General features: G+C 37.3%; 1 protein-coding gene across 3 annotated transcripts in view; it reads right to left on the bottom strand.

The window, feature by feature from the left end:
- Window positions 1-26,922, bottom strand: part of LOC135219572 (polycystin-1-like protein 2) — a 444,330-nt gene that overhangs the window by 207,174 nt on the left and 210,234 nt on the right. For 2 of the 3 annotated variants that reach the window (XM_064256448.1, XM_064256449.1), the window contains exons 12-15: window positions 19,693-19,753; window positions 16,503-16,594; window positions 15,234-15,414; window positions 8,787-8,938 (exon numbers count right to left, since the gene is read on the bottom strand). In XM_064256448.1, the coding sequence (XP_064112518.1) occupies window positions 8,787-8,938; window positions 15,234-15,414; window positions 16,503-16,594; window positions 19,693-19,753 (486 nt within the window). Of the gene's footprint in view, window positions 1-8,786; window positions 8,939-15,233; window positions 15,415-16,502; window positions 16,595-19,692; window positions 19,754-21,362; window positions 22,269-26,922 lie in introns of those variants that run through there. The other variant, XM_064256450.1, reaches the window with a different exon arrangement.

A 26,922-nucleotide genomic window follows, 5' to 3' on the forward strand; every position in this document is an offset into this window, starting at 1 on the left:
ACGAACACTTGAAATATCTTATATATCTACATATCTTTAGCTTACAATGATTTACAAGGGAAGGATAAACTGTTTTTTATTACAACATGGAGATTGGATAGTAGTATAGGCACATTTATCACCGGTCAACACTTTGTTGTGGTAAACCATACCTTGGTGAATGACTTCTGAGATGGTCTCAGTGAAAACTGTTCTGCCCAAGGAGGAGGAGTGCTGTCATCCTTATTTCTTATGGCTTAGAGAGAGAGAGAGAGAGAGAGAGAGAGAGAGAGAGAGAGAGAGAGAGAGAGAGAGAGAGAGAGAGAGAGAGAGTTGCATTCCAGTTGTCAGCGGAACCTCTAAACTCAGAGGGATGGTACTGTGATGAAGCCTCCATTAGAAGTCTTATTGGCAAATTCTATATGGGCAGTGTAAAGGAGTGTCTTTAACCAGTTAGCAAAATTGCCACCAGTAAACTGATGGCATCTTCGGCAAGGTGGAATCTAAAGATAACTGAGAGATCCTCCATCATCCACTTCACCTGTGAGAGGAGCACTTACAGGACTCTCCCTTCCCTTAAAGTAAAACTGACCCAGGCCCAGTGAAGGATACTCCATAATCTTCTTTCCTATCGTTATCCCTACGTTAAGGGGTCGGTTGCCTGATGCACCTTCTCCACTGCCTTCTATCAAAGGCATCATCGTCCACCAAACCTCTTCTCTCCATATCTTCCTTCACTTTATATTGCCATCTAATTCTGTCTTCCTCTCGATCTTCTTCCTCTAACAGGTTCTTCCCAATCACTCTTCACTCCCTCATCGTCATACATCCTCAATACATGCCCATACCATCTCAATTGTCACTTTCTTATCTCCTCGTAATCTTTACTAAGCTTGCCCTTTTTATTTCATTTTCCAATCTCTCAAGCAGCAATATTCCCATAATGCACCTCAGCATTCTCATCTTTGTTCTTCTCGCTTTACCTCCTCTTTTCTTCTTAGAGCCCATGTTTCTGCTCCATACATTAACACTGGTCTTATCTCTGTTATATATCTTGATTTTCTGCTTGATTGGCATTTTCTTATCACATTTCCCCCAAAAAACTTTTATTTCAAATAAAAGATACTCAACAACGGTCTACATTAAATTAACCAACCTCAACTTCCGTTAAATGCTCAGAGCCAGTGTCTGGAAAAGAGGAGTGTATGGACCCATGTAAGGAGAATCTTCTAACACCATTATATGTGGAGGGAAACATGGCAAAATTCACAGAGCAACCCAGGTTATTGTGAACAATAGTTACATATTTGGAGAACTTGAAAAGCAAGTCAAACTGACTCAAAGAAAGTAGTACCAAGAACCAATTACTACAAGAAATAATGAAGAAAAAAAGTCCTTAAAAAGACAATTAAGGAAACCATCATTACCTCTGATATCATGATTGGCCTTATTGTCAGTTATAAAAACCATCAATGATCAATTCATTTTAATAATATCCGAACATCTCATAAAGATTTGGAAAGACAGAATGTTGTATACAGGTTCACATGCCCCCCTCTTCAAATATCTGTATGATAACCAACCAAGCACATACCTTTCTTACCACCTATAGAAGGCAGAATATTTTAAAATTTCAGGGGAAAAACAACTGACAATGAGCAGGATAGACAAAACCCTCCACCTTCCCTCTATCACCCCTGAAACATGTTACCAAAGAGGAATATAAGTCTTGCTCTTGCTTTCTCCCTTAATCATAACGACAAAAAATAGATGATAGTGCCATCCCAACTCGTGGAGGAACCTCTGTACCATTACCCTCTTGGAAGTCGCCCACCAAGGTACATTTTACTGATAATGTACGGACTAATAATAAATACTCCCTCACAACTACTAGCCCATCTGCATGCTCTTACAAATAGATGAGTAGAGGTATAACCTACTCAAATCATTCTTAAGAATAAGCAAAATAACTTTGGACAGTTAATTTTCTATTTGCCCCATTATGAAAAATTATATGGCAAATAGAAAATAACAAACAAGAAACAACAGACTTGATTCAACTATTACTTTCAACATTACCACAATATGAGAAAGTCTCTTACCTATTGTTTTTAATACTAGAGAGCATGAGAAAGCTAAGCAAATAATTTCAATTTGTTTGTTTGCTTGTTTGTGTAGTGTTTTTACGTTGCATGGAACCAGTAGTTATTCAGTAACGGGACCAACGGCTTTACGTGACTTCCGAATCACGACGAGAGTGAACTTCTATCACCAGAAATACACATCTCTAACACCTCAGGGGAATACCCGAGAATCGAAATCGCGGCCACCGAGGTGGCAGGTCAAGACCATACCGATCATGCCGCTGAGGTACTTCATATGGTTTCAAGTCCTTTTGTAGTTCCAAATAAAACTGGTCTTAACCCAGCAAGGAGTGTATAAACTAGAACACTCCAAGACAACTGCTACCACTAGCTTTGATACTGTTTTCCCGGATGCCAAGTGCACTAGTTTTTTATGAAACATATCTCAATATTTATTAAAGAATTATGTGCTATAAGAAATTTTGACATTTATACCAGTTACCTACATACACTGCTGCAGTCCTTCGGAAATCTTAATACTAAGCATCTTGTGATAAGATCTTAAAGTTAATTGTACATTTATTAAGTCTTTGCTGTATGAAGCTTGATACTTTTGCTTTTCTTTGTGGTACAAGCACACACTGATAAAAAAGGAAAATATCAAAAGGCATATAAATTGGCATGTCCAAAATTACTCCTTCGCCCTTTATGCACACCTTTAAAGTTATAAAGGAACATCAATGGAGCTTAATATATCACATGGTATGGGGGAATTGATGAACTGGTTGCATTTGACAACATTCTCAAGGGTTGCTTGTGTGTGAGAGAGAGTGGCTGGTTGTTGCGTCTGTTTCGTTTGGGTTGTTTGCATTCGTTGGAAGCGATTGGAAGGGTCTTAAATGTTTTGCGTATTTATTATATTGCATTTTTAAGTTTATTATTATTGTTAAGATAGTATGGGGAAGGTTTGTGCCTGTTTTTTTCGCTTTGAGAGAGACAGAGAGCGTGAGAGAAAGAGAGGGTGTGAATGATGAATGGGTGGTTGACGAGATGTATGTTCCTTCTCTTCCAGATACTAAATTGTAGAGCGATTCACGCCCTTTTCATCAATGAATATATCGCGTAAATCCGTTTCCTCTATGCCAAACTATAGGTGTATTTCTGGGCTCAGCCTGTGTCGCTCCGTGAAATGGTTCCTTTGATACTTATTTCTAAGGCATAAATATTGCTATATATACCAGAGAAAAAAGAGAAACGATAGTGCCAGAATATCCTGGCTCGCTCACCTTTTAATTAAAGGTGTCGGTATAGTAAAAGAGCGAGTGGATACCACTACCAGAGGTCCCTTGCCATTTAGTCTCCTCCTCCGCCAAAATTCCTCACCTACAGAGGAGCCGATCTAAGGCCCCGCTAACCGCTACTACTACGGTGAGCGTCTTTGTCGTCATTCCTTTCGATAGCATTGTCAACACCACACGCATTTTTGTTCTGTGCTGTGTTCACGCTAGGAATTTTATCCTTTATTTCCAAGATGGCTCAACAAGCTTCTGCATGCAAGTTAAGTACTGCTATTAAGGTTTTAGATCCCCTTTTACGAGGATCTTCTACGTTTTTGACGTGTTTTTGAGTCTTAGAAGTGCAGTAGCAGGAGCTCCATTGTTCTCGCGCCGCCTTCTCTCTGCTCGTCGACCGCATGGCGGTTTCACGTGCTCCATTTGGTCCCCCATACCATTTGGACCCTACTATGTTCAGCAGTATTATTCATATATATATATATATATATATATATATATATATATAATATATATATATATATATATATATATATATATATGTATGTATTACCCTCCTTATTCCCTAAACTACACAAACTGGGAACTCTTACCTGTTGCCAACGGTGCCCTGTCTGTAAGATGTCACGAGGCTTATTAAGACTGCGTAAATATAAAAAATACTATTTATTTCCCAAAGAACAAAATGATTAACAAGTCATAATGGCATAAACACCCAAATCTACCCATAAAGAAACCAGTAAGATACCATTCTACCCCCTTGACTAAGGTTACACTCCCAAACCCACAAGTGTCTTATTGTTTGTCTAGTATTAGTCAGGTTAGAGAATCCCGTTTCTAATCAACCATGGAATCGGACCCATCTGTAATAAAGATAATAGGTATAAAAAACATATCCCCCACATCACTCTTTTCAAAGTATTTATGTAAAGAGAGTACGTATTTTCACACTTCTCTCTCCTTTGTTCCTTTTAATGCAGTTAGCTTTGTTTTTTACATACTAGTCCTTTCACGGGGGTTTTTACTCCGACCGCATGTTTCGGATCTTAGCCTAGCCTGATTAGATCTCGATTCTCTGTCGTTAGGAGTTTTTGGCCCTCATGCCTTTACGTTAGGACCTTGTCCCTTCGTATTTTTGTCCTGCTGCCCCCTAGTCGCCTGCCCCCCAATTCTTTCGGTACGGCATACTGACTAGCCGCTATGAGTGACGCGGCTAACACACCCAAATCTTCGGATTTGCGATTAGCCTACCCACTCTAGGACAACATCTTTCTCTCATTCTTATATATATTTCATTATTTCCCCCCCGTGTTAGGCTAGCTAGCTATCTTATTGTTAATTTATTGATATTTTATGTGTTGCTATGCTGTGCAGCTTTTGGTTGGCCTATAGGCCTTCCTCGTTCGACGCCCCTTCATCCTGGCCCAGGACATGGCGGATCTCATCTTCCCAGGAGCAAATAAGGGCTCGGTGGTGGATCTGGAGGTAGCTGCTCCCCTCATTGCCAATATCCAAGCCATGGTCGCACTCCCGGACGACAGTGCCATCGCCAAGGAGGTCATGGGCGAAGTTGCGGCTCTCGACCTGGACTTAGAGCCCATGACTGTTGACGTCATGGGCAACGGTAAGGGTGTTAGTGAGGCAGGTCCTGTAGGGGTTCAGGGGCTTTCCTTGAGCCCTTCCTTATCCTCTCTTCCTTCTACTTCCACTTCTTTCCGGGGTTTCATGGAGAAGCATAGGTCAGTTAGACCAAAGACTTCGTCAGTGATCCCCAAAGTGAAGTCTTCTACAGACTTCAAACCCAAAACCAAGACCCTGCCAAAGAAGTCAAGCTCTTCCCTTGTCACTAAGCCGCCGGCTCACCATCCCGGGGCTGACAAGGCGAAGGCTATCCCTTCTTCCAAGTCTTCCAAACATAGACCTCGTAAGGAGAAAGCCCAGTCTTCCTTTGACCCTGAGGCTTTCTCCTCTACTATCCTGGAACAGGTGGGCAACGTCGTCGGGAACTTGGTCCAGACCAAGTTTCAGGAGATGTTCTCCCAACTCTCCAATACAGTCGAGGCTACGGGCCAATCAATCCAATCCCTGACGGAGAGGGTTGCGGCCCAGGAGAATGCTATGATGGGCATCCGGGATACCTTGGCGGCAGGGCATTCCCAGTCTGGCCAAGCGGCCCTACCTTTGCTTATGCCAGACTCATCCAACCTCCCTCTGGAAAGGGAGACTGGGATTCAAACAATTTATCAGAACAAAAAGATCCAGATTTGGAATAAAGGTTTTTAAACTATGCCCTTCAGATCCAAATTGGAATGGCTATTTGTGGAATTTCGAGGTGTATTATGGGAAGGATACGAGTTTTTCTGTACCTGACCCAGTTGCTGCTAACCTATCCACATCAGAGATCATCGTAGTTCATCTAATGAGGAATTTGCTTGACAGGGGACGTCATGTAGTTACGGATAATTGGTATACCAGTTATCACCTTGGTAATTAATTACTTACTCACCAGGGACACATCACTTACTGGAGTTGTACGAGCTGGCAGAGGACCCCCTAAGAAACTTATGAATGAAAAACTCTCCAAACATCAGTCAACTTTTGCAAGGAAGGGCAGCACTCTTGTTGTCAAGTATATGGACAAAAAGGAGGTCAATGTATTGACAACACTGTATACAGCTGGCATGGTTGAGAAGTGCAAAACATTCTTCGGAGATAAAACTGTTTTTTATAACAAGCCACTCCATATTGAAAAATATAATAGTCTGATAGGGAGCGTTGATATGCCTTTGGAAAGAAATCCCTTACCTGGTTCAAAAAACTTGGTATAAATTTTATCTTTCGGATACTGCTGAACTCCTACTTGGCCTACAAGAACCAAAAATGCTATAAGAAGGACTTCATGGCATTTATCCTCGAAGTAAATAAGGGTTTGGTATTTCACCATAGTCCTGGTGGCAGGGCCATCCTCGAAGCAGAAGAGGAAAAGAAGTCACAGAAATCCACGAAGATGCCTAACATGAGCGTCATACATTCCTGGGTTCGATTTCAACCCAAGAAACAGAAGAAATGTCGCATCTGCACCAGGGACTTCAAGAAGAGGAAGGATACCATTTACCACTGCCCTGGGTGCCCTGGGGAGCCTGGACTATGCTCAAAGGAACATTTTATAGCTTGGCACTCTCATGCACATAAAAAACGAGATTTCGAGGCCCCAAGGGCTGGGTCTTCGAGGCAGTAATAATCAACCCCTCCAGCACAAGCACAGCAGAGGACATATTTTCGGTGTTACATACATACTGTTTTATGAAAACTACTTTTTTTTTTTTACACTTACATGTAATTTGTATTATTATAATTATTTTTTTACTACTGCTAGCAGTAGTAGCAGTGGTATTACTGTTGATTTTATTATTATTATTATTATTATTATTATTATTATTATTATTATTATTATTATTATTATTATTATTATTATTATTATTATTCTATTATTATTATATTATTATTATTGTTGTTGTTGTCATTACCAATTGCCATAAACATTCATTGATGTATACGCTGTTTCCTTATGAACCCTAGTACTAACTGTTTCCGTAAGAAAACTAGTACTGCTATTACTACTACTACTGTTTTACTAATACTTTACTACTTTTTCAGCTACTTTATTTCTACTAATTTACTACTATTTCTACTACTTTATAAGTGTTTCTATTTCTGCAATTACCTTTTCCACTAAATATTCCTCTTTTTCCCGATATCCTTATTATATATATATATATATATATATATATATATATATATATATATATATATATATATATATATATATATATATATATATATATATATATATATATATTTTTTTTTGCCCATGTGGTAAAAAATATTCATTGATATATGCACATTATTTTCACATAAGAATATAAAGGAAAAATATGAATAACATAAAATTTACTGGGAGCAAGTGATGACCGATATACTTGCAGTCGACAGGGGGTCTCATGCGGTATGCAAGCATTATCGGCAATGCAACGGGCCGGTGGCGAAGGGGTTAATCTCAAACAACAATAGGAATAAAGCCAATGTTATAGGCTGCTCGGTGAGCAAGATCCCGTGCTGACACAAGGTCAGCTTAATCAAACACAACAACGGAATAAAGCCCTACAGGCTGCTCTAGGAGCAAGGCCAGCTTAACCTCAAACAACAGGAATAAAGCTGTTGTATATAAGGCAGCAAGCGGACGGAAACGTAGTGTCCGTCATACATGCATGAAAAAACATAAGTTTTGAGTAATCGAGTTATGTCGTGCTCGTGTCCATCTGTGGTTGTCGAGTTGGTGAGCCATTTGTTGTGTCTGATGTTTGTGAATTGGTGTGAAGTCTTGGTGCTTGTTTGGTATATTTTTTGTGCTGGTGTTCAGCGGTTTGTTGGTAACAATTGGATTGGTGTTTGGCGGTTTGCTAGTGGCAGTGGAGTTTGTTTTCGATGGCCATACCGTGTTGAAAGCACAGCTTTCGCCCTGATTTTGTCAAGTTTCCTGGTGAGTAAGTGTTGAGATTTTGTTTTTTGCTTTGCTGAACCAAGTGTCCTTTTAGTCATTAAAGTAACGTAAAGGGGAAAGTGTGGCTGGGGGAAAACATAAATGGGGGAAGGTCTTGCTTGCTTGCTTAGATTGTGATCCTGCCACAATGGGATAATTTAGTAGATAGTAACTATTAAGTGCTGAAAATGATCAAATCAACTCTCCCATTACCAAATCTGGGCCCCGCTATGGGAGTTCTGTAATTTGCCAAGAGATAAACCCACCTTTACCATCACCATATCCTGACTTGTGTAATGCACTTCAAGAAAGTTTACAAAATATGTTGAAGTTAGGACTGAGTTCACCTGAGAAAAACTCTACAAAAACTAAATTTCAAATGTAATAGTTCTTCACTGAGCTAATCTGAGGTGTCTAAGATAAATGGTATGTAGTTTATCAGTGACTTTTATTTCCAAATGTTTTGGACTAAAATGCTTAGTGCTCAAGCACTCACCCTTCTTGCCTCTGTGCACTACATTACTCATTGTTTTCCCCCAAACTCATCTGGTATAGGGACAACTTCTAATACTATTTTTATAATCAAAATATAAAGGAAATTGGGAAGATCTTATGGTAAGAAATACTATTTTTATGATCAAAATATAAAGGAAATTGGGAGGATCTTATGGTAAGAAAATTAGTCAAGTTCTAAGATGCTGGTCACTGCTCAGTACAACATTCATTGTAAATCTATTTAGAAGTGCAAGGATAAATGACACAGTAACAATTCTGTGTAATTTACAGGTATAAAATCTGAAGGTGTATGCGTTCCAGTCCATAAACAATCAGAACTGTTACCACATTTAGAAGAAAAGAAACATACAAATGTGATCATGTGCTCCCTCTTACCTGTGTAGTAAATGTTGTGTTAGATACCTCATTAACTAAGGTAAAGGTCACAGTATGATTTCCAACAGTCATGATGGTAACATTGAAAGCTAGTCTTAATGGAACTGCAGCACCCCCACCACTTTTAGTTCCAAAATCTAGACGCTGAAGAGCTGTTAAAAATGAACTTTAATGTAAACATTTACCAGGAATCAGCAGCCTAACAAAATTCATCCCAAGTACTTAAGTTGATTAATTATACATCATACAATATTGTGGAATGATTGCAGACATTAAATGATAGCACATAAAATATCATAACAAAATAATAAATCTTAAAGCCCAATTTATTTGTGAACTAAATACATATACGTAACTAAATTTGTGACATGACTGTATCATCTCTTCAGCCTATAAGTTTAGTTTCTTTTCCTGCTTAATGAATAACAAACCTATATTTGACACATTTGATAACAATGATAAGATTGAAACTCAAGATCATACTTACTACAGTTAATACAAAATGTCGTAACTTTAATCATATATCTAAAATACCTTTTTTGATAGTTTAGCGAGTGTTGCCTTTACGGAGTTACCCATATAGTCCTGCCAGGTTTTGTTTTGTTTGTTTGTATGGTATTTTTAAGTTGCATGGAACCAGTGGTTATTCAGCAATGGGTGGCCCTACCAGGGCTCTAAAAGACAGACCAACCAATATTTAAAAATTCTCTCATAGCTGACCTTAGCTAGAACCGTGCCTGTTGACACTGTGATAGAATATAAAAGGAATCAAAGCAGGAAGACATTTTTCTTGGTCTTCCATTGAACCTTCTCACACAGATGTGGCAATAGTGCATAAAGTTGGCCATATTGATCATTACTCTTAAGCTTGCCATGGAGAACACATTCATCCAGTGTGCTCCTAAATAACCAATGTATTCATAGTGCCTCATCAACGAGTTGTTACAGCTATCAGCTGAGGATTGGATTAGACTATAGAATTTAGGCCAAAGGTCAAGCTCTAATACCTACAAGGTCATTCAGCTCTGAAAAGGGAATCGACAGTCAGAAGGTCTGAAAGGCGTAACAGGAGAAAAACCTCGCAGTTGTACTGTGAGATATTTGTTAGAGGGTGGAAAATCAGATGTTAGAAAGAAAATATGAATGGAGGTACAGAAAAAGGAATGAAAGAGGTTGCAGCTAGGGGCCGAAGAGATGCTGCAAAGAACCTTAAACAATGTCTACTGATGGCCCTAGCTCCCTTCAGGGGCTATCAGGTGAGGTCCTTAATTCTTCAGCATTCAGGCATAACTTTCAAATCTGCTAGCTGGTCATCCCTCAAGGTGGTGATTCTGGATGAAGCTACTGAGTTACATCATGCATTCCTAAAGAGCTCTGACATATCTTCTTAAATCACAATTAGCACTATTGAAAATTCTGTTATTTACAATCATTAGACCATTGTTTTTTTCATTTTACATAGATAATTTCAGTCCATTGTGTAAAGGAACCTGTTACAGCTAACATTACTTCCCTGTGAGGAAGTGACAGCCTTGACTTGCAGTCCCTCAATGTGCTTAATTTCATGACTTAGATTAAATGAAGTCCCTTTTCATTAACAATTTAGAAACATCTTCAGTTTTATAATACAACAATCCCCCTAGTCAACTTTAATAATGATGTCTTTTCATATCATAAAAGATGGAAAATGTTTTCAGTCAGATCTACTTTTAGTATGCATTATTCTACCAGATAGTAACTTAACAACCTCTTATAGTCGATTCATTTAAGGAGGATTCTTGTGCCTACGAGACATTTGTTTGGTGGCTTCTGATTGGCTGGTAATGGGAGGTAGGTCGCTCGCTCAGTGTCTCGTTATTTTCGTCTGTGGCTTAGAAAAATAGAAATATTTTTATATTTCTTCAATAATCTCACCCTTTGCTCAAGATAGAAAATTTTTGGTCATACCATGGGATTCGGTATTAATTGTACAAATAAGACATCTTTTTCTGAAATCAATAAGATAAAACACAAAGGAATTACAATGAGTAAAAGTGAAGAGAGAAGTATTTGATTCTTTATACCTGTTTTTAATTATCATTGGATTTTGCATCATTAACGCGATCAAGATGAAATAAAACTTGTATTTTCATACAATAAAATCACCCTGAATATGCTGGCGCTTTCAGATTTTGGATGCATGTAGCATGGGAAGAGAAAATGAAGAATATGTCTTATTATGTTGCATTCGTAAATGATTCAAGTTTGACAGTATTGCCGAGAGAATGAGATCTGCAAGGCGTTGTTGCATTGTCGTCTCAGCGAGAGAATTGAGTTGCCAATTAGCGATATAAGAGGTTGCAGTTTCGACAATATTTACCATGTTATATTATTACATTTTCTGTAATTAAATACACAGAATTCCCATTATAACTACCGAACATTTTCAATCCAATATCATACAGTATTCCTGGACATATCTGATAAGGAAAATAATAATGATCAGATGGATGCATCTGGTAATGTTAGCCGAGATCTAGGCGGGAAGCGGGGAATTCAGTCCAGCAAAGAGGTTGAACTCTGTGAACAGACTTTGCACTCTTCAACTCAGCCTAAGCTTTAATCAGGTTGTTTCAGAGTATTACTTTTAATTCTATTATAAGAAAATATTTTCAAACGAAAGAGATATCAAAGACTTATTTGAGTGGAATGAAATAATAATCTCAGTGAAGTAATAAACAACAAAAAATTAAGGAAGATTGACTTCTTTTCAGGCTGAGTCAAGTATGGATGCAACATAAGACATATTCTTCATTTTCTCTTCACATATTACATGCATCTAAAATCTGAAGACACCAGCGTATTCAGGGTGATTGTATTGCATGAAAACACGTTTTATTTTATCTTGATGACATGAATTATTAAAAATCCAATGATAAATAAAAACAGGTGTAAAGAATGAAATGTTTCCTCTTCACTTTTACTCGTTATAATTCCTTTGTGTTTTATTTTACTGGTTTCAGGAAAAGATGACATAGTTATACAATTAATACTGAATCCTTTGGTATGACCAAAACTTTCCTATCTTGAGCAAGGCATGAGATGATTGAAGAAATAGTATAAACATATTGCTAGTTTTCTAAGCCGCAGAGGAAAATAATGAGACTGAGCGAGCGGCCTACCTCCCGGTACCAGCCAATCAGAGGCCTCCAAACAAACGTCTCGTAGGCACAAGAATCTACCTCAAGTGAATCAACAATAGCAGGATGTAGCAACAACCTTCCTGGCATGGTTATTGTTCTCAAAATTACAATTTCAACTATATATTAGTTACTGTGTAAACATAAGAGCCAAATTCCTGTAATCTTTGCAAGATAAAACTAATAACAAAATGAAGTAGGTATAATATCACTCTTGGGCGGTACTTGAAAGTCAATTTGTAAAGCAAACTTCAATTGCCAGTAGACACTCCACACTAACTGAATAATAGGCAGGTAATCAAATAACTACAGTAACACCAACATTGCTTATATAAGTGGCACTGTGGTGGGATCACAAGCTTAAAAAACAAGCAGGTAAAATCCCCCCCACATAAACTTAATCAATCCAGCTACCAAACTCACCCTCAGTCACACTTTCCTCTTTACACTACAGAATACACGCAGGACAATTGATCTACACCTACACACAGAACCAAAAAACACGAACACACATACCCACCCAACTCCAGATACTCCGGGCTATGCTGTGCTGTCTGCTGGTCGAGGTCGCGGAGATACCAACAACAACAAAGGCAACAACCAAGACCCCGACCCCACAACTCAACAACAAACAAGGAACACAACCATAACTCAACACCACAGCAAACAAACAAGGAACACAACCACAACTCAACAACAACAAACACAACCACATTAAAAGACCACTGCACAAACAATCATTAACAACACAAAAAAATGACACAACAAGCCAACACACACACAAACTAACAACACCAAGAAATCACAACAGCTCACCAACATCAACCCTCAACAACTCACAATCACACCAAGAAACCACAATATCTCCCCAACAACAACCCTCAACTACATCAACTAACATATAACCCAACAGGAATTCACAAGCACAACAAATCCAACAGCACGGGCACAACAACTCCAAAGCAAATAATATCAACTTAACAACAACTCAACAACAAATCAATAAAACACAAACTTAACTGACTTTCAATGCCTTCAATAGACTGCTGCCGACACTACTGATCATTACCAATTCTGACTGAAAACTGCCTTCAAAAACAAAAACTAACTAACAGCACTAGCACACAACTCAGAACTCACCAACAGCCAATTCAATTGTTAACCACCCATCCAGCAATTGCGCCCTCTCTCTCTCTCTCTCTCTCTCTCTCTCTCTCTCTCTCTCTCTCTCTCTCTCTCAGACATTGTCAAATGGAACTCCATAACTCCCCCATAGTACATATTTCAATTTAATTTTGTAAGGCTAGCTTTCACAATTTACATTTGGTATGCTAGCTTTCATTATACAATATGCAGGCCTACAAATATCAGAATACTCCTGTAACTCAAAACTGTGCAATAATTATAATCAATAATGATTTAAAATAATGATTTAAAATATGGCAATTTAAAGAGTATAAGCAAAATTTGAAAAAAATAATTGTAAAAATACAGACATAGTTGTAATAATTGAATATATAGTATCACCCAATACAAGTTTCTACATGCAGTATTTTAAATGAGATTTGATAGGCTATCTCTTAACAGAATACCATAGCCTAAAAAGGCTTTGTTATTATTGCAATAGTACTTCATTGGTGTGCTGCCTTGATGAGCTTCCTTTTGCCAGATGGAAAGAACCTCATGAACGAGAGAAAAACGATTGAGATGGAATGTGGAATATCAGGACAGAACTGTTTTCCCCAACACAGAATCATGCTTCATCCCTCTTTTAGTAAGGATTTAGTAAAAGTCAAAGAAGATGGTCAACCTCCCTCTGGATCTTTCTCAATTTTAGTGGAAATTAAGGTACCTATACAATCCTAGAGAACCAATACCCACTTTGGATGACAACAGTCTTCTACCATTTCACTTCTATGACAATTAATTTGTGCAGACAGAATTTTAGAACCTTGCAATTACTGGGAAGTATGAAAAAATGATTCAAACAGTTTTAAAATTTTGGTGCTCTACCTGTTTGAAGACATGCACCTTGCCACTAACACAGTGATAATGCATAAGGTTGCTCTGTCACAGCCATACTCCAGGGTTTGGCATAGACCCAATACTAGAGTCTTCATCTCCAACCTGTGGGGTTTTACACTGCAAAGCCCTGCTCCTATAAGGCTTTTGTGTTCTTGTCCCTGGATAATGGTTATAGAGCTCTGGTCATTTCCTCAATGAAATGGTCCCAAAAAACCACAACCTGCATGCTCCTCCAGAAGGTGCATTTCTTGATTACCTTTGTGTCAGGAGCTAGGATCAGTGAACTCAGCTCTCTTAGAAGTAAAATGCTTCATCACCCAAACCACTAGCCATCTTTTGCTGTTGTTCCCTGGGCCATCATTCCTGACCAAAAATGAGGATCTGCTGAGGAAATCCTCTATTCTGATCCAATAAAAAACATTATGCCTGGTAAAATCACTTCAGATATCTAGGAACCATAGCTAGCATCCCAGATGGTCCTACTTTTGCTATCCTATTACTACTTGTCAGGGGGAATTGTTATCCTGCATCCCACCCTGACATATTTAGGTAAGTTTTTCAACAGGGTTGTTGGAATTCGTTAAACAGGTAGCTATGCCAATTCATCATGTGTACTTTCTTTTACATGCTCTTTTGAGGACGAACAATGGCTAAACCATAAAAAAACAGAATTAGACACAAGAAAAATCTATTTTTGATGGCTACTGTGAGTCCTCAAACCCACCAATTTTCCCATCTGTGTGGGTGCTTTCCTTCACAGACCTGACACCTAGCAGTTGAACATGGCCAACTTATGTACTGTTGCTGTATCTATGTGAGAAGGGTGAATGGAAAACCCATAGGAAAGAGCCCTCTTGCTTAACTCTTATCACTACCAAATCAAAGACACTACTCTAGCCAAGACTAACTATGAGAGAATTTGATATTGGTTGGTCTGCCTTAAGGAGTCCTTGTTTTATATATGTCCATTAAAGTAAAATTGCTGAAACTACTTTTAAATTTATTTTATATTAAATAATGCTTTGCATGAAAAAAATGTTTGAAATAAAATGTGTACCAGTTAAAATGAAGGACCTGTGTAACAGAAGGTTACAGGCTCACTAAGACTTGTAAAGTTAACATTTAAGACATACCCAACAGTGCTATCCTTATACTGTACCACTTTCATTCTGTTCTAGAAAATATTTATTCTAGACCCTGGCACTAAAACTATATTGAAAGTTCTGTAGCCTGAAATACTTACGAATGAGAGTGCCACCAGAGTAGGTTGCAGTAAAATTTGCTGACCATGGTGGATTAGGGGCTGAAGGAAACTGGATTACCACTTCAAAGCCATTTGTCCATGCTAAGCAAAGGCAAGTTCCATTGGCAGTCCACGTATTCGTAACAACTGGCACAACATGCATCAAAGTAGAAATCCCCACCTGTTATTGTATAATTATTAATAACATTAGAATTTAAACTGAATGACCTATATTTCTCAAGAGGGCTTTTGGAACAGGCCATGAAAAAACATGTGAATTTCAGAAGATAATAGGAAACTTAACAGGAAACTTATGTCGAAAACACCCATGCTATGAAATATGGGTATTATTCATAATGTACCGCTCATTATATAGATTATAATAATAAAAAGGGTAGTCTAAATAGAGAAATAAGATATCTGCCTTGGTAATTAAATAACATATTTCTATGAAGTGAATAATAAAACGAATAAGCAATATGGGCTGCAACGTGACAATTGAGAAAATATCATACGCTCATTGTTTACATCACACATACAATGAATAAATGACATAGAACAACATAAGGTAATCATAAGTTTGAATAATGCCTGTACTTGAAAATAATTTCCCTTGAAATATCAAGAAACCTTCATCAAAGTCAACATACAGTAAAGTAACAGAAAGTGTGCTTTCTCTGTAAAATGCTAGCTGTTAAAAGGACAAAAGAAGAAAATAGTTATATAGTACTTAAAATATAAAACTTGAAAAATTTCATATTAATAAAAAGACAAATAAACAGACTTGCGCAAACGAAAATTTAATATACCTTTAAACTATCAATTTAAAATTTCAACACATTAATGAATTTGCCCCGTGCTACAGACAACAAAAATATTTTATTTTGCACCCAAGAGCCTTATGCAAAGCTTAATCACAGTTGACATAATGAGTAACTCATCTAAAAGTTGATTATAAAAAATTTTTTTTTGAACATTTAGTGGCTAACTCTTGTAGACTATGGGATATAAACCTACGTCTAAGGGTAACTCATTGATTTTAATTTAATCTCACAAAATGCACACTACTGATGTCCTCTGTAATTACAGCCTTTCCAAGTCCACTTTGGGTCTTAGAAAATAAATACTTGCATGTAGTACTATACTAATATGTACATACTTATATAAATTTAAAATAAAGACAAATTTGATATTAGAATACAGAATTCTACGATATACTTGGCATTTAAATTTAAAGTGCATAAAAATAACAATAAATTTAAATCTTACCCAGTTTAATGCATTAGTCACATTCCCAGTAACATTATAATCTCCAGTTGCATTGTATAGTACAGGGACATTCCACACATAATTTGTTGCATCTGCAAAAAATGTGGTAGTAATGAAGCCCTCGTCAGCTTTAAGATAAATTTAAAGATACTGTACTCTTAATAATTAAGAAATGATAAACAAAAAATTTCATTACAGAATTCAACAGAAGCTCCGTGAGGACTAATCTGATACTACTAAAACATAATTAGTATGGCAATAAACTGTAATGTGCAGCACACAACAGCTAAGTGAGCTCTCCAAAGTTCCTAAATGAACCTGCATTACAAGATGGAGTCTAAAACAAATTGTGGGGAAGAAGGGACATTTTTTGAAAAGTATTTGGCACAGTATCTAGGTTAAAATAAATTCAAATATCTTGCTCATGTGCAGGTAAAAATTATATTCTCATAATAAAATTAAGTTCATATATATCTACCAAGTAATAACATAGCTATAATTTCTTCCTCACACAGCAGCCTTTATTCAAAATACCATGGTACCGCTTCGATAGTTTAATGTAGGTGTCAAGCCCCGCCCACTAATGGGAGTACTGGAAATGACTTAGCAGAAAACCTCATTCTGTTTGTGCCCTTATGTCCATCTGAGGGGAGGAGGGTGGGGTCTGATTCTCTAATCACTTGCTAAGTATATATGAAACTTAATTTTATTATGAAAATATAAGTTTCATATATATAACTTACCAAGTATTACATAGCTGGGTCCAACATTGAATGGAGGTGGGATCCATGGACATATTCTACTCGAAAACTCTAATGAATGGTGATGGCTTTGAAATAGAAAAAATTGCTAGCATTGAAACAATGTTTGCTATTTCCTTATCTTGTAAGAGCTACTACAGGTGTAAACTGCTTATGGTTGGTATTCATCTTAACCTGCAGTGATATGGTGGTCGAGCCGTGGGGTGCTTCTACGTAAGTAGGAGCTTTGTAGTGAAGGATATGACCAATAATTAGCAAAGCATAAAGAAGTGCAGTACCAATACAAAAACAACCAAACAATACTGTCACCTACACCAAAAAAAATTACAACACATCCACTGAAACTGATGGGTACTCAAGGTGCACTGTACCCCAGGCTCCCCAAAACTCAACACCTTACTTCAAGGCAAAAAGATAATAGGAGTAATTCCTATGCTTCAGAACCCAATACCATGCCAGTCACTGATAATTGTCCCAAGGTACTGCAATTACAAACACTTTTTTAAATAGTGAGACTTGAAGATTGATTTGCATTTCCAGTAGGGTGATTGCAGAATGGAAGCAAGGAACACATTGAGCCTGAAAGCTTTGATGTAGAGACTGCCATAAAAAAATAGAAATAAGCATATGGGATATGCCAATGGAAATTGTACCCATAATCATAGGAACGTTAGGCATGATTCCAACATCCCTGAAAAGGAATATCAAAAAAACTAGATGCTGAAATAGCTCCTGGACTCATGCAGAAGAGTGTGCTACTAGAAAGAGCACGCATAATCAGAAAAGTGAAGGACTCCTAAGGAGGCAGGATGCAACCCAGAACCTAACTCTATAAAAAAAAAACACCCAGTTGAATAGGACAACTGTGATAGAATAATAATAATAATAATAATAATAATAATAATAATAATAATAATAATAATAATAATAATAATAATAATACAGGCAGTCCCTGGTTAACGGTTGGGGGTTCCGTTCTGATGGCTAGATGACAAGTGAAAATTGCTGATAACCGAAAATAAGATTTTCGGCACTTTATGGTGCCAATAACCGGATTTTGGCACCTCTGTTAGGTATGCAGCAGTGCCAATAACTGAAATAGGTGCATTTTGGCGCCAACAATCACTCATTTCCAGCAATTTTTGGTGTAAGATGGGCGCCATAAAACCTGTAATAAATAATAACAATAATAAATCAAACAGCTTGCCCAACAATAATACTACTCAATGCAGTCGACCCCCTCTATTCATGATCTCACGATTCACGGACTTGCCTATTTGCAGCTTTTCTAAGGACCATACACAGGCAGTCCTCGGTTATCAGAGGACTCAGTTAATGGCAATCCCGTTTTATAGCGCCATAAAATTAGCGATTTTCCGAGCCATAATGCGCAGATTTCTGGTTGTCAGCGCCATAAATAACCAAGTTTCGGTTGATGGCAATTTTGCTTATCATCAAGCCTGTTGGAATGGAAACCCCCAATAACTGGGGACTGCCTCTATACCTATTATTCATAGAAAATTCACCTTTTCACATATCTTTCACTGGGAAATGTTCACAAATCATTCTTTTTTCATATTTTCATGATTAAATGTACTTTTTGTGATAAAACTATTAAAATAGTCAGATACGTATAAGCATTTTTAGTTTATTTCTAACTATCAAAATAGGCAGTTCTAAGCACAAATACGAGTGGGTCTACTGTATGCATACGACCTAAGATAGGCAGTTGTAAAAACATATACTTCACGTGTCTGTTGAATAGACAATTTGTTATACTTTCACTGACTATGAATGACACTTGCATTGAGGAGCATTAAAGGGTTGACTATATCTCATTGGTATATATTACATCAGTTTAACAAAGTACCTTATGATGAACAATACCGTCTCATATGAGACACATTTCGGCCAGAATCTAATAAAATTAAATGAAAACTACAATCTAAATTTTGCTGTGTTAAAATTCTTATAAACTTGAATTGATAACAAAACCCAGACAAATTGTTAAAAAGATAAATAAAAGTTACTGAATTGGAGATTATGCAGCAATCTCCCAAAATACCCTTTTTTGACACGATACTCTGACAAAAGGAGAAATTTGTAAATTTAAACCTCTAAACTGAATTAAAATTAGGAATAAAAGTCAGATTCTTAAAACAAAATTATTTCATGACTAAAGTATTAAAAAAGCAAAGCAGCCTTGAAAATATTTAAAAATTCATCTGGAATACACATCACACAACAGTACTACTTTGAGGGTGCATGAGAATGAAATGAGAAACTAATTGGAAAGGCACTCATACTAACTCTCCCTTCCTCACACAAGAAATGAAATACCTCACTGCATCTACTACATATTCATGTGATAACATGAGGCAGATTAAAATACCCTTAAAATTTGAAAAACTTGAAAAAAGTATACTTACTGTCTTTATAGTGATATTGTGTTACCGGCCCAAGATTCAGGGAGATAAACACTGGAGAACCCTACAATATAAAACTAGTATGAATATAAATGCATACAATAACACACAAAGATTAACAATTAGATGCTAAAAATACTTACTGAACTATTTTCCTACATTGTGATCCTAAAAAATGTAATATACAGTATATTAGGAACACCCATATGCACATATGAATATAAATTCCTCATCATGGCCACTTCACAAGGTAACTTTTTATGAATGATAAAAAAACCCATTAAAATTCTCTATTAAAAGCATAAGTTATGGCACCACTAGTCTCATACTTTAGTTAAAAGGTTTAGTGATAACTGTATGCATTCTTGAAACAGATGCCAATAATCTTGCTAATACACAGGGAGAAAAATTCTAACACATACTGTCACCTAAAGAGGCTGATAACCCCAATACTTCTCATGCTCCCAACTCAGTGTTTTGTTTTGGTCTTTAAGTCAGCCCATTTACACTAACTTCATCTTTCCTTTCCTTTTGTTTTTCAGTGCTCAAGTCCTTCCTCTTTTCAGTCTGAAACAGTTCTAGTTTATGTTAGCTAAATCCAATAGCAGTCCTCCCAAAGTAGTGCCAGCAGAAATTTGGTGTGTGCGCGGGGGGGGGGGGGGGGGGCCACCACCTACGCACCAAACTACAAATTTAAATACTGCTTTTTTATGTATTATTATAAATGAAGGAACATTAATTTTGCCATAAAAAATACCAAAATTATTAGTGAATGATGAAAAAATCAAAGCGGTTTATGAATTAGATCTTTCTTTTGAAATTTTATAAATCCTGTAGTTCTTAGGATTAATCTTATTGTAAAAGACAAACCATTTAACTACAATATAAAGTTGATAAGTCTCCTCTTGATCTTTCTAGAAAATATATGAATACTCAAAGAAATAAGGCACAGTAAATGTGTTTGTATATATATATATATATGTATATATATATATATATATATATATATATATATATATATATATATATATATATATATATATATATATATATTGGCAAGACTATTCAGTCGATCTTGTCCCATTGCAACTCTTCTATAGCTCTTTACAAGATTGACGCTGGAAAAGCTTTTGTCTGCAGATGCAGAAGAAACAGGCAAAGATGCATACACTGTATATTCATAAGAGCCTTCTAGTAACAGGATAATTTTCAGAACACCTTTCTGAAATCTCACATACTGATAATGGGAGAGAGTCCTTTTCAACTGTATCCTACCTTCCTTTCCAAAATTTGTTCAACTTCATATTCCTCAGCATTGGTTATATGGTCAAGTATATCATTTTGGTGCTGCATATACAGTGGTACCTCAGGATACGAAATTAATCCTTTCCGAAGCGGCCTTCATAATCTGAGTTTTTCGTATCTTGAACCGCTTTACATGTAAATTTCGTTCCAAGCCCTACAAAAACACCCCAGTAAATTTTATAATAAAGCTAAATTGACCAATAAACAATGAAATACAAACAATTTGGACCATTCAATACCTAACTTAAACTACATATATATTTCTAATATGTACTACATACCTGTAAATAAAGTATAGTAAGTGTACTTGGTATACAAGAAATACTGTACATACATACGTACATATGTAGCAAAATGTGGAACCTTACCTTTCAAGTGAGGCAATCTCCGAAAGTGGTGACAGAGGAGGAGGACAAATGGCAGAAAACTTGTACATACACTTAACTTTACGAAACACATTAAAAATTGTCAGGAAACATTAACACTAAAGTTTACGAAACACATTAACAAATGGCACAAAACATTAACCCTTAACTTTACAAAAAACTTTAAATTATATTTCTTTTTTTTTGTCTTTTTTTTATTTTTACATTCTTTTTACTTTTTTATACTTTACGTTTTTTTTTTTTTTTTTTTATACAAAATTTCTATTTTTTCACCACCAAATGGATGCCAGTCCGTTTACAGAATTTATCAAACCACCCCCGAGAAGCCGTGAAGTCTGGGGTTGCTGTCGATGTCCCTTCTCCTCCGTCTTGGTTATCGTATCGCCAGCGATTTCTTTGTCCTCAATCCATAGAAGAAGCAGCCTCTCCATCTCATCAGGCATGTGGCTCCTCTTGTTGGACAAAATAGTCACGCCCTTGGAAGGTGTAGCTGCTCTGATGGCTTCCTTCTGCTTAAGGATGGTGCCTATCGTCGACGGATTTCGGCCGTATTCCTTAGCGATCACACTCAACCGCATGCCAGCTAAATACTTTTTAATGATCTCCATTTTCGTCTCCATAGAAAGCATCCTCTTCTTTCCGTGAACTTCAGCAGCTTTCTTGGAACCCATGACTATACAGTACGTAATTAAGTTATGTAGTATACTAATTAAGTTCTCACACAACACGATAAAGTAGTACAATGAAATCACTAACACAAATTTACGTTAACAAACGAAATCGCATATGTGAACGAATGAATTCCGCGTGTGTACAATAACGCTGGTGCGAAGCAATGGCTGAAGAAGAATGCCTTTACGTAGAGCACGATGGGAGAGATGCTGACCAATAGGAGAGCAGGATTTTATGGCAGTGACTAACATCAGGAACCAATGGGGGAGTGGGAGGATGGTGCCGAGTCTACTCAGTTGGCGGCGCGCGAATTTTAAAATTGTTCTCAGTGGTCCGGGTGAATCTTGGGACTTTACAGCATCAACCTTTCGTAACCTGAATTATTTTCGTATGAACAGCCAAAAAAATATTTGTATTTGCTTTCGTAACTTGAATTTTTCGTAAGGTGGGACTTTCGTATGTGGCACATTCAAAATATTTTTGGAAGGCCCCCTACCTGCTGCCCCCCACCTCTCTCTCTCTCTCTCTCTCTCTCTCTCTCTCTCTCTCTCTCTCTCACACAAATGTATATTTATATAAATAATTCTTTCACCTCTACTTAGAGAGGGGCCACATGTCCAAGTGTGTCCCCCACCCTGCCCCTGCAGGAACTACTATCCTCCCATGATGAATATGTATTTTGTTTTGCTCCCTTAAGTGCGGCCAGCCCATTTGCAATCCTCTAATTTCTTATTTCAATTCATTTGTTTTCAAAATGTTATTTATTAAAAGGATAGGCTATTGCCTCAGTAGTTTCAAGCTTCAGACCATGGGTTTAGTGGTAACTGTATACATTCTTGAAACAGAAACCAATGATAATCCAAATTGTTTACTCTTGTTCAATTTTGAACAAACTAAGAATTCTATGTGACAACAAAAGAGGTAAACACCACCGCTTGACTTCCATTCATTAATCAGCAATGGCCAAGCGGGAGGGTGGTGTTTGTGAGAGCTCTGCCCTATTTCCCTTGGTTTTTGACAGTCAGCAGGCTATTTTCATTCTCGAGATCTGTATTGTGAATTTTGCAAGTGTGTGTTGGTAGCAGAGAAAAGTGAAATGATACTGTATTTGACCCGGTGAAACAAGAATAGTTGATGTTCATGCGAATCATTTCTGAGCAGTGGTCCTTCCCTGTCAAAGTTTTCATTTTCCGCGCATGCGCACTGAAGGTTTTTGCAGACTACCACTGGTGTTACATCATAGAAACCTATGAATCAAATGTGTGATACGAGTAATGACGAGGTGGCCTGGGAGGCGATTACGGAGATAAAGGAATATGTCGACAATGGAATCCTTTTCTTTAATTATAATAAAGTTAATTTTATGTCTCATAACGATATTTTTGCTATCTGCCATGATTTTTATGGTGAGGATGATGTAGCAAAGGCTAAATGATTGATATATACAAAATTCAAATGCCCTGAAAAATCGAAGACACACAGGGGAACAACTAAAAAGGTAAACGACATTAAAGAAATAATTTCATTTTTGTCGCAAAATGTTGCTTCAGATTTCATATTTTGCATCACAAAATGTTCGCAGGTACCGTCTGTTTCGATGGAATTTATAGACGCACCTTCAATGAGTCGACATATGAGTTCATTGCGGATGGAGATGGAACTCGTGTCTGCTAAGTATCATAGGCTTTCAACCAGGACAGAGGATATGGAAAAAATTCTGGAGCAGATGCAGGTGGTACCAGACCCTGTGGATGCTAGAGTGAGTCCTCGCAGTGACTTACCTGTACATATACATTTTGGAAGGAACACTGAACCAAGATTATCGATGGCAAAAGTCGTGCAGAAAACCTTGGACCGACCAAAGACAGAAGGAATGAGGATAAGCAAAAAAAATCATGGAATGGGAGAAGCAAACCCTTGGAAGGGAAGTGGGACGTTCTTATGGATTTCGCCGAGTCCACAGCCAACGAGGAGAAGAAAGAAGAGAGGTGGAATATACCTGGGCATGAGTATAAAAAGCGGAAGCGCTTACTGCAAAGAAAACAAGCTCAAGAAAGAGAAAATCCGGGCTATAAAGATAAGGGGGTTTAACAAAGACGGCGTAAACCTCCTATCATTGGGGAGAGTGATGGAAGCACACTTAAGGCAGCTCACCCTTTAAGGCGAGTACATTTATTTGTGTCTAGGCTGCAACGTGACACTACTTCAGAGATGCTTCTCAGCCAGGTTTCTCGCATAGCAGGTGTCACGACGGTAGAGTGCGAGCTTGTTGAACAACGATTCTCTCACTATCGATCTTTCAGTCATGATTAAAGAAATGCCTCAAAGTAGGGTCAAGGATTTGTACAAACCAGAAAGTTGGGGCAAGGATATTCTGGTCCGTCGTTGGTATGATTAATCTTAATTTCCTTCTCTTTGTAAATGGATTTAAGATTTACATCTTATAACTGTGGATCAGTAAGAAATTGCCATTTTGATGTAGCCAAATTAACTCATGTTTCTGATATAGTCTGTCTGCAGGAGCCTTGGCTTCCGGTGCAAGAATCAGACTACCTGAATAGAATAAATTCTGAATTTGCCTATTATGCAGTTTCCCCAGTTGATTTATCGAGTGAGTTGTTAGCTGGTCGTCCTTATGGGGGCGTTGCTTTTCTGTACCGAAAAGGCCTTGCCTCTTGTATACAGCGAGTGGACACCTCAAATGACAGACTAATTTGTATTGACGTGTCTATAGAGGAAAGTTGTATGAGGATTATCAACTGTTATCTTCCATATTCAGACGGACAAAATGATGCAGAGTATATTGACTGTTTAGCAAAACTACACTGTCTTATGTCAGATCACCCAAATGGAAAGGTTTTTGTAGTTGGTGATTTTAACGCTCACCCTGAATCACGGTTTGGTAACGAGCTGAAAGACTTTCGCACCCATTACGATTATTGTATTGGTGATGTTGTTGTGATGCCCTCCGACACTTACACTTGGATGAGTGATGCAACGGGCCACACCCGTTGGTTAGACCACCTTGTCTGCCCTCCTAGTCTTCTAACACACATTAACAATATGTGTGTTGCATTCCATTATTGGTTCAGACCATCGTCCCCTTTCATTTTCTTTGAAGGTCTTGCAACTACCTATGCTGGTACAAACGAATGACGGTAGTCGTGACAAAGTTTTATCTCGGGGAATCTACTGGCATACAGAGGTAAATCTGAAGAAGCTTTGAAAAACATTGAGTTGCCTTTGGAAACGTCAAAACGAAGATCATTGTAGAGGTATTGAGAAATTTCTTTTGGACATAATTAGTACACTTCAGCAGTCGTCTGACTCTGAGACGAATCACAGAGGCTTCAACCATATTCCTGGTTGGAATGACTTTGTTAAGGAATTCCATCATGAAGCACGGGATGACTATTTAGCATGGAAGGAATCTGGTAATCCAAGGGAGGGATATTTCTATGATAAAATGAAATTTTCTAAAGCTCAGTGCAAAGGGATGTTCAGATTTTGTAGGGAAAATGAGGAAGAAATTAGATCCAATAAAATTGCTACAAGTCTTAATGAGAGTATGAAGAAATTGTGAGAGAAATAAATAAGAAAAGAAAATCCCGAACCTTCTTACCTGACTTAATACATAATGTGAGTGGTTATGAAAACATTGCCGAGTTATGGAAAGAACATTATTCTGAGCTGTTTAACGACCCTACTCATCCTGTTCCAGACCCAATGAAAAATCAAGGTCAGCGAGATGTTACAGGGACAAATGTCAATGAAATATCGAATGCTTTAAATTCTTTGAACACTTCAAGTAGCCCTGGACATGACGGGCTGACCCTTCAGCACTTAACTGAGGCTCATCCGGTACTTAGAGTTTTACTAAGTTTATTCGTCACTTCCTGTTTCTGTCATTCCTACTTACCAAGAGCTCTTATTCTGGTTATACTCTCTCCTTTGATTAAAGATAAAAATGTGGACCACTGTGACATATCCAATTATAGGCCGATTGCTCTAGCCACTGTTATCTCAAAAGTTTTGGAAGCGATTATATTGGAGAGATGCAAAGAGTACTTATTGACAAGTGACAACCAGATCGCTTACAAATCCAATCATGGAACGGAAATGCCAGTTCATTTTCTTAAACACGTAACCGACGAGTATAATGCTCGTAAAACACCTGTATTTGCTTGTTTCATGGATATGTCTAAAGCCTTTGATAAAGTGTCTCATAAGATGTTATTTGAAGTACTCAGAAAGAAATGTTCCTTGCTATATTATTAAACTGCTCGGTGATTGGTATAAAAATCAGCAAATGATTGTCAAATGGGGCCATGTATTTTCGAGTGAATTTTCCACTTCATGTGGAGTGAGACAGGGAAGTTTACTTTCACCTTACCTGTTCAATGTATTTATGGATGACCTCTCACATAGGCTGAGTCAAATTAAAGTGGCATGTTATTTAAACATGATTTTAAACCATTTGTTGTACGCTGATGATATTGTTTTATTTGCTCCTTCAGTAGGTGGGTTGCAGCAGCTTATAAACATTTATTGTTTATGTAAAGAAGACCAAATGTATCAGTTTTTCTAAGAGTAAGATCTGCCCAAGTAATATATCACCTATTGTTGTTAACAATGCACATATAGATTTTGTACAGGAAATAAAGTACCTAGGATATTATCTTACTGCTCAAAATTCGGAGGATGTCCATGTAGAATATTTGTATATAGGTCTATGTGCAAGGGGCAATATGATTTTAAGGAACTTTTTTAAATGTAGCGATGATGTCAAGAAAATGCTTTTTCAAAGTTTTTGTACAAGTTTTTATGGCATGTCTTTGGTTGTCAGAGCGAAACAACGATCTATGAATAA

The sequence above is a fragment of the Macrobrachium nipponense genome, chromosome 1, assembly GCF_015104395.2.
Source record: "Macrobrachium nipponense isolate FS-2020 chromosome 1, ASM1510439v2, whole genome shotgun sequence".
NCBI lineage: Eukaryota > Metazoa > Arthropoda > Malacostraca > Decapoda > Palaemonidae > Macrobrachium > Macrobrachium nipponense.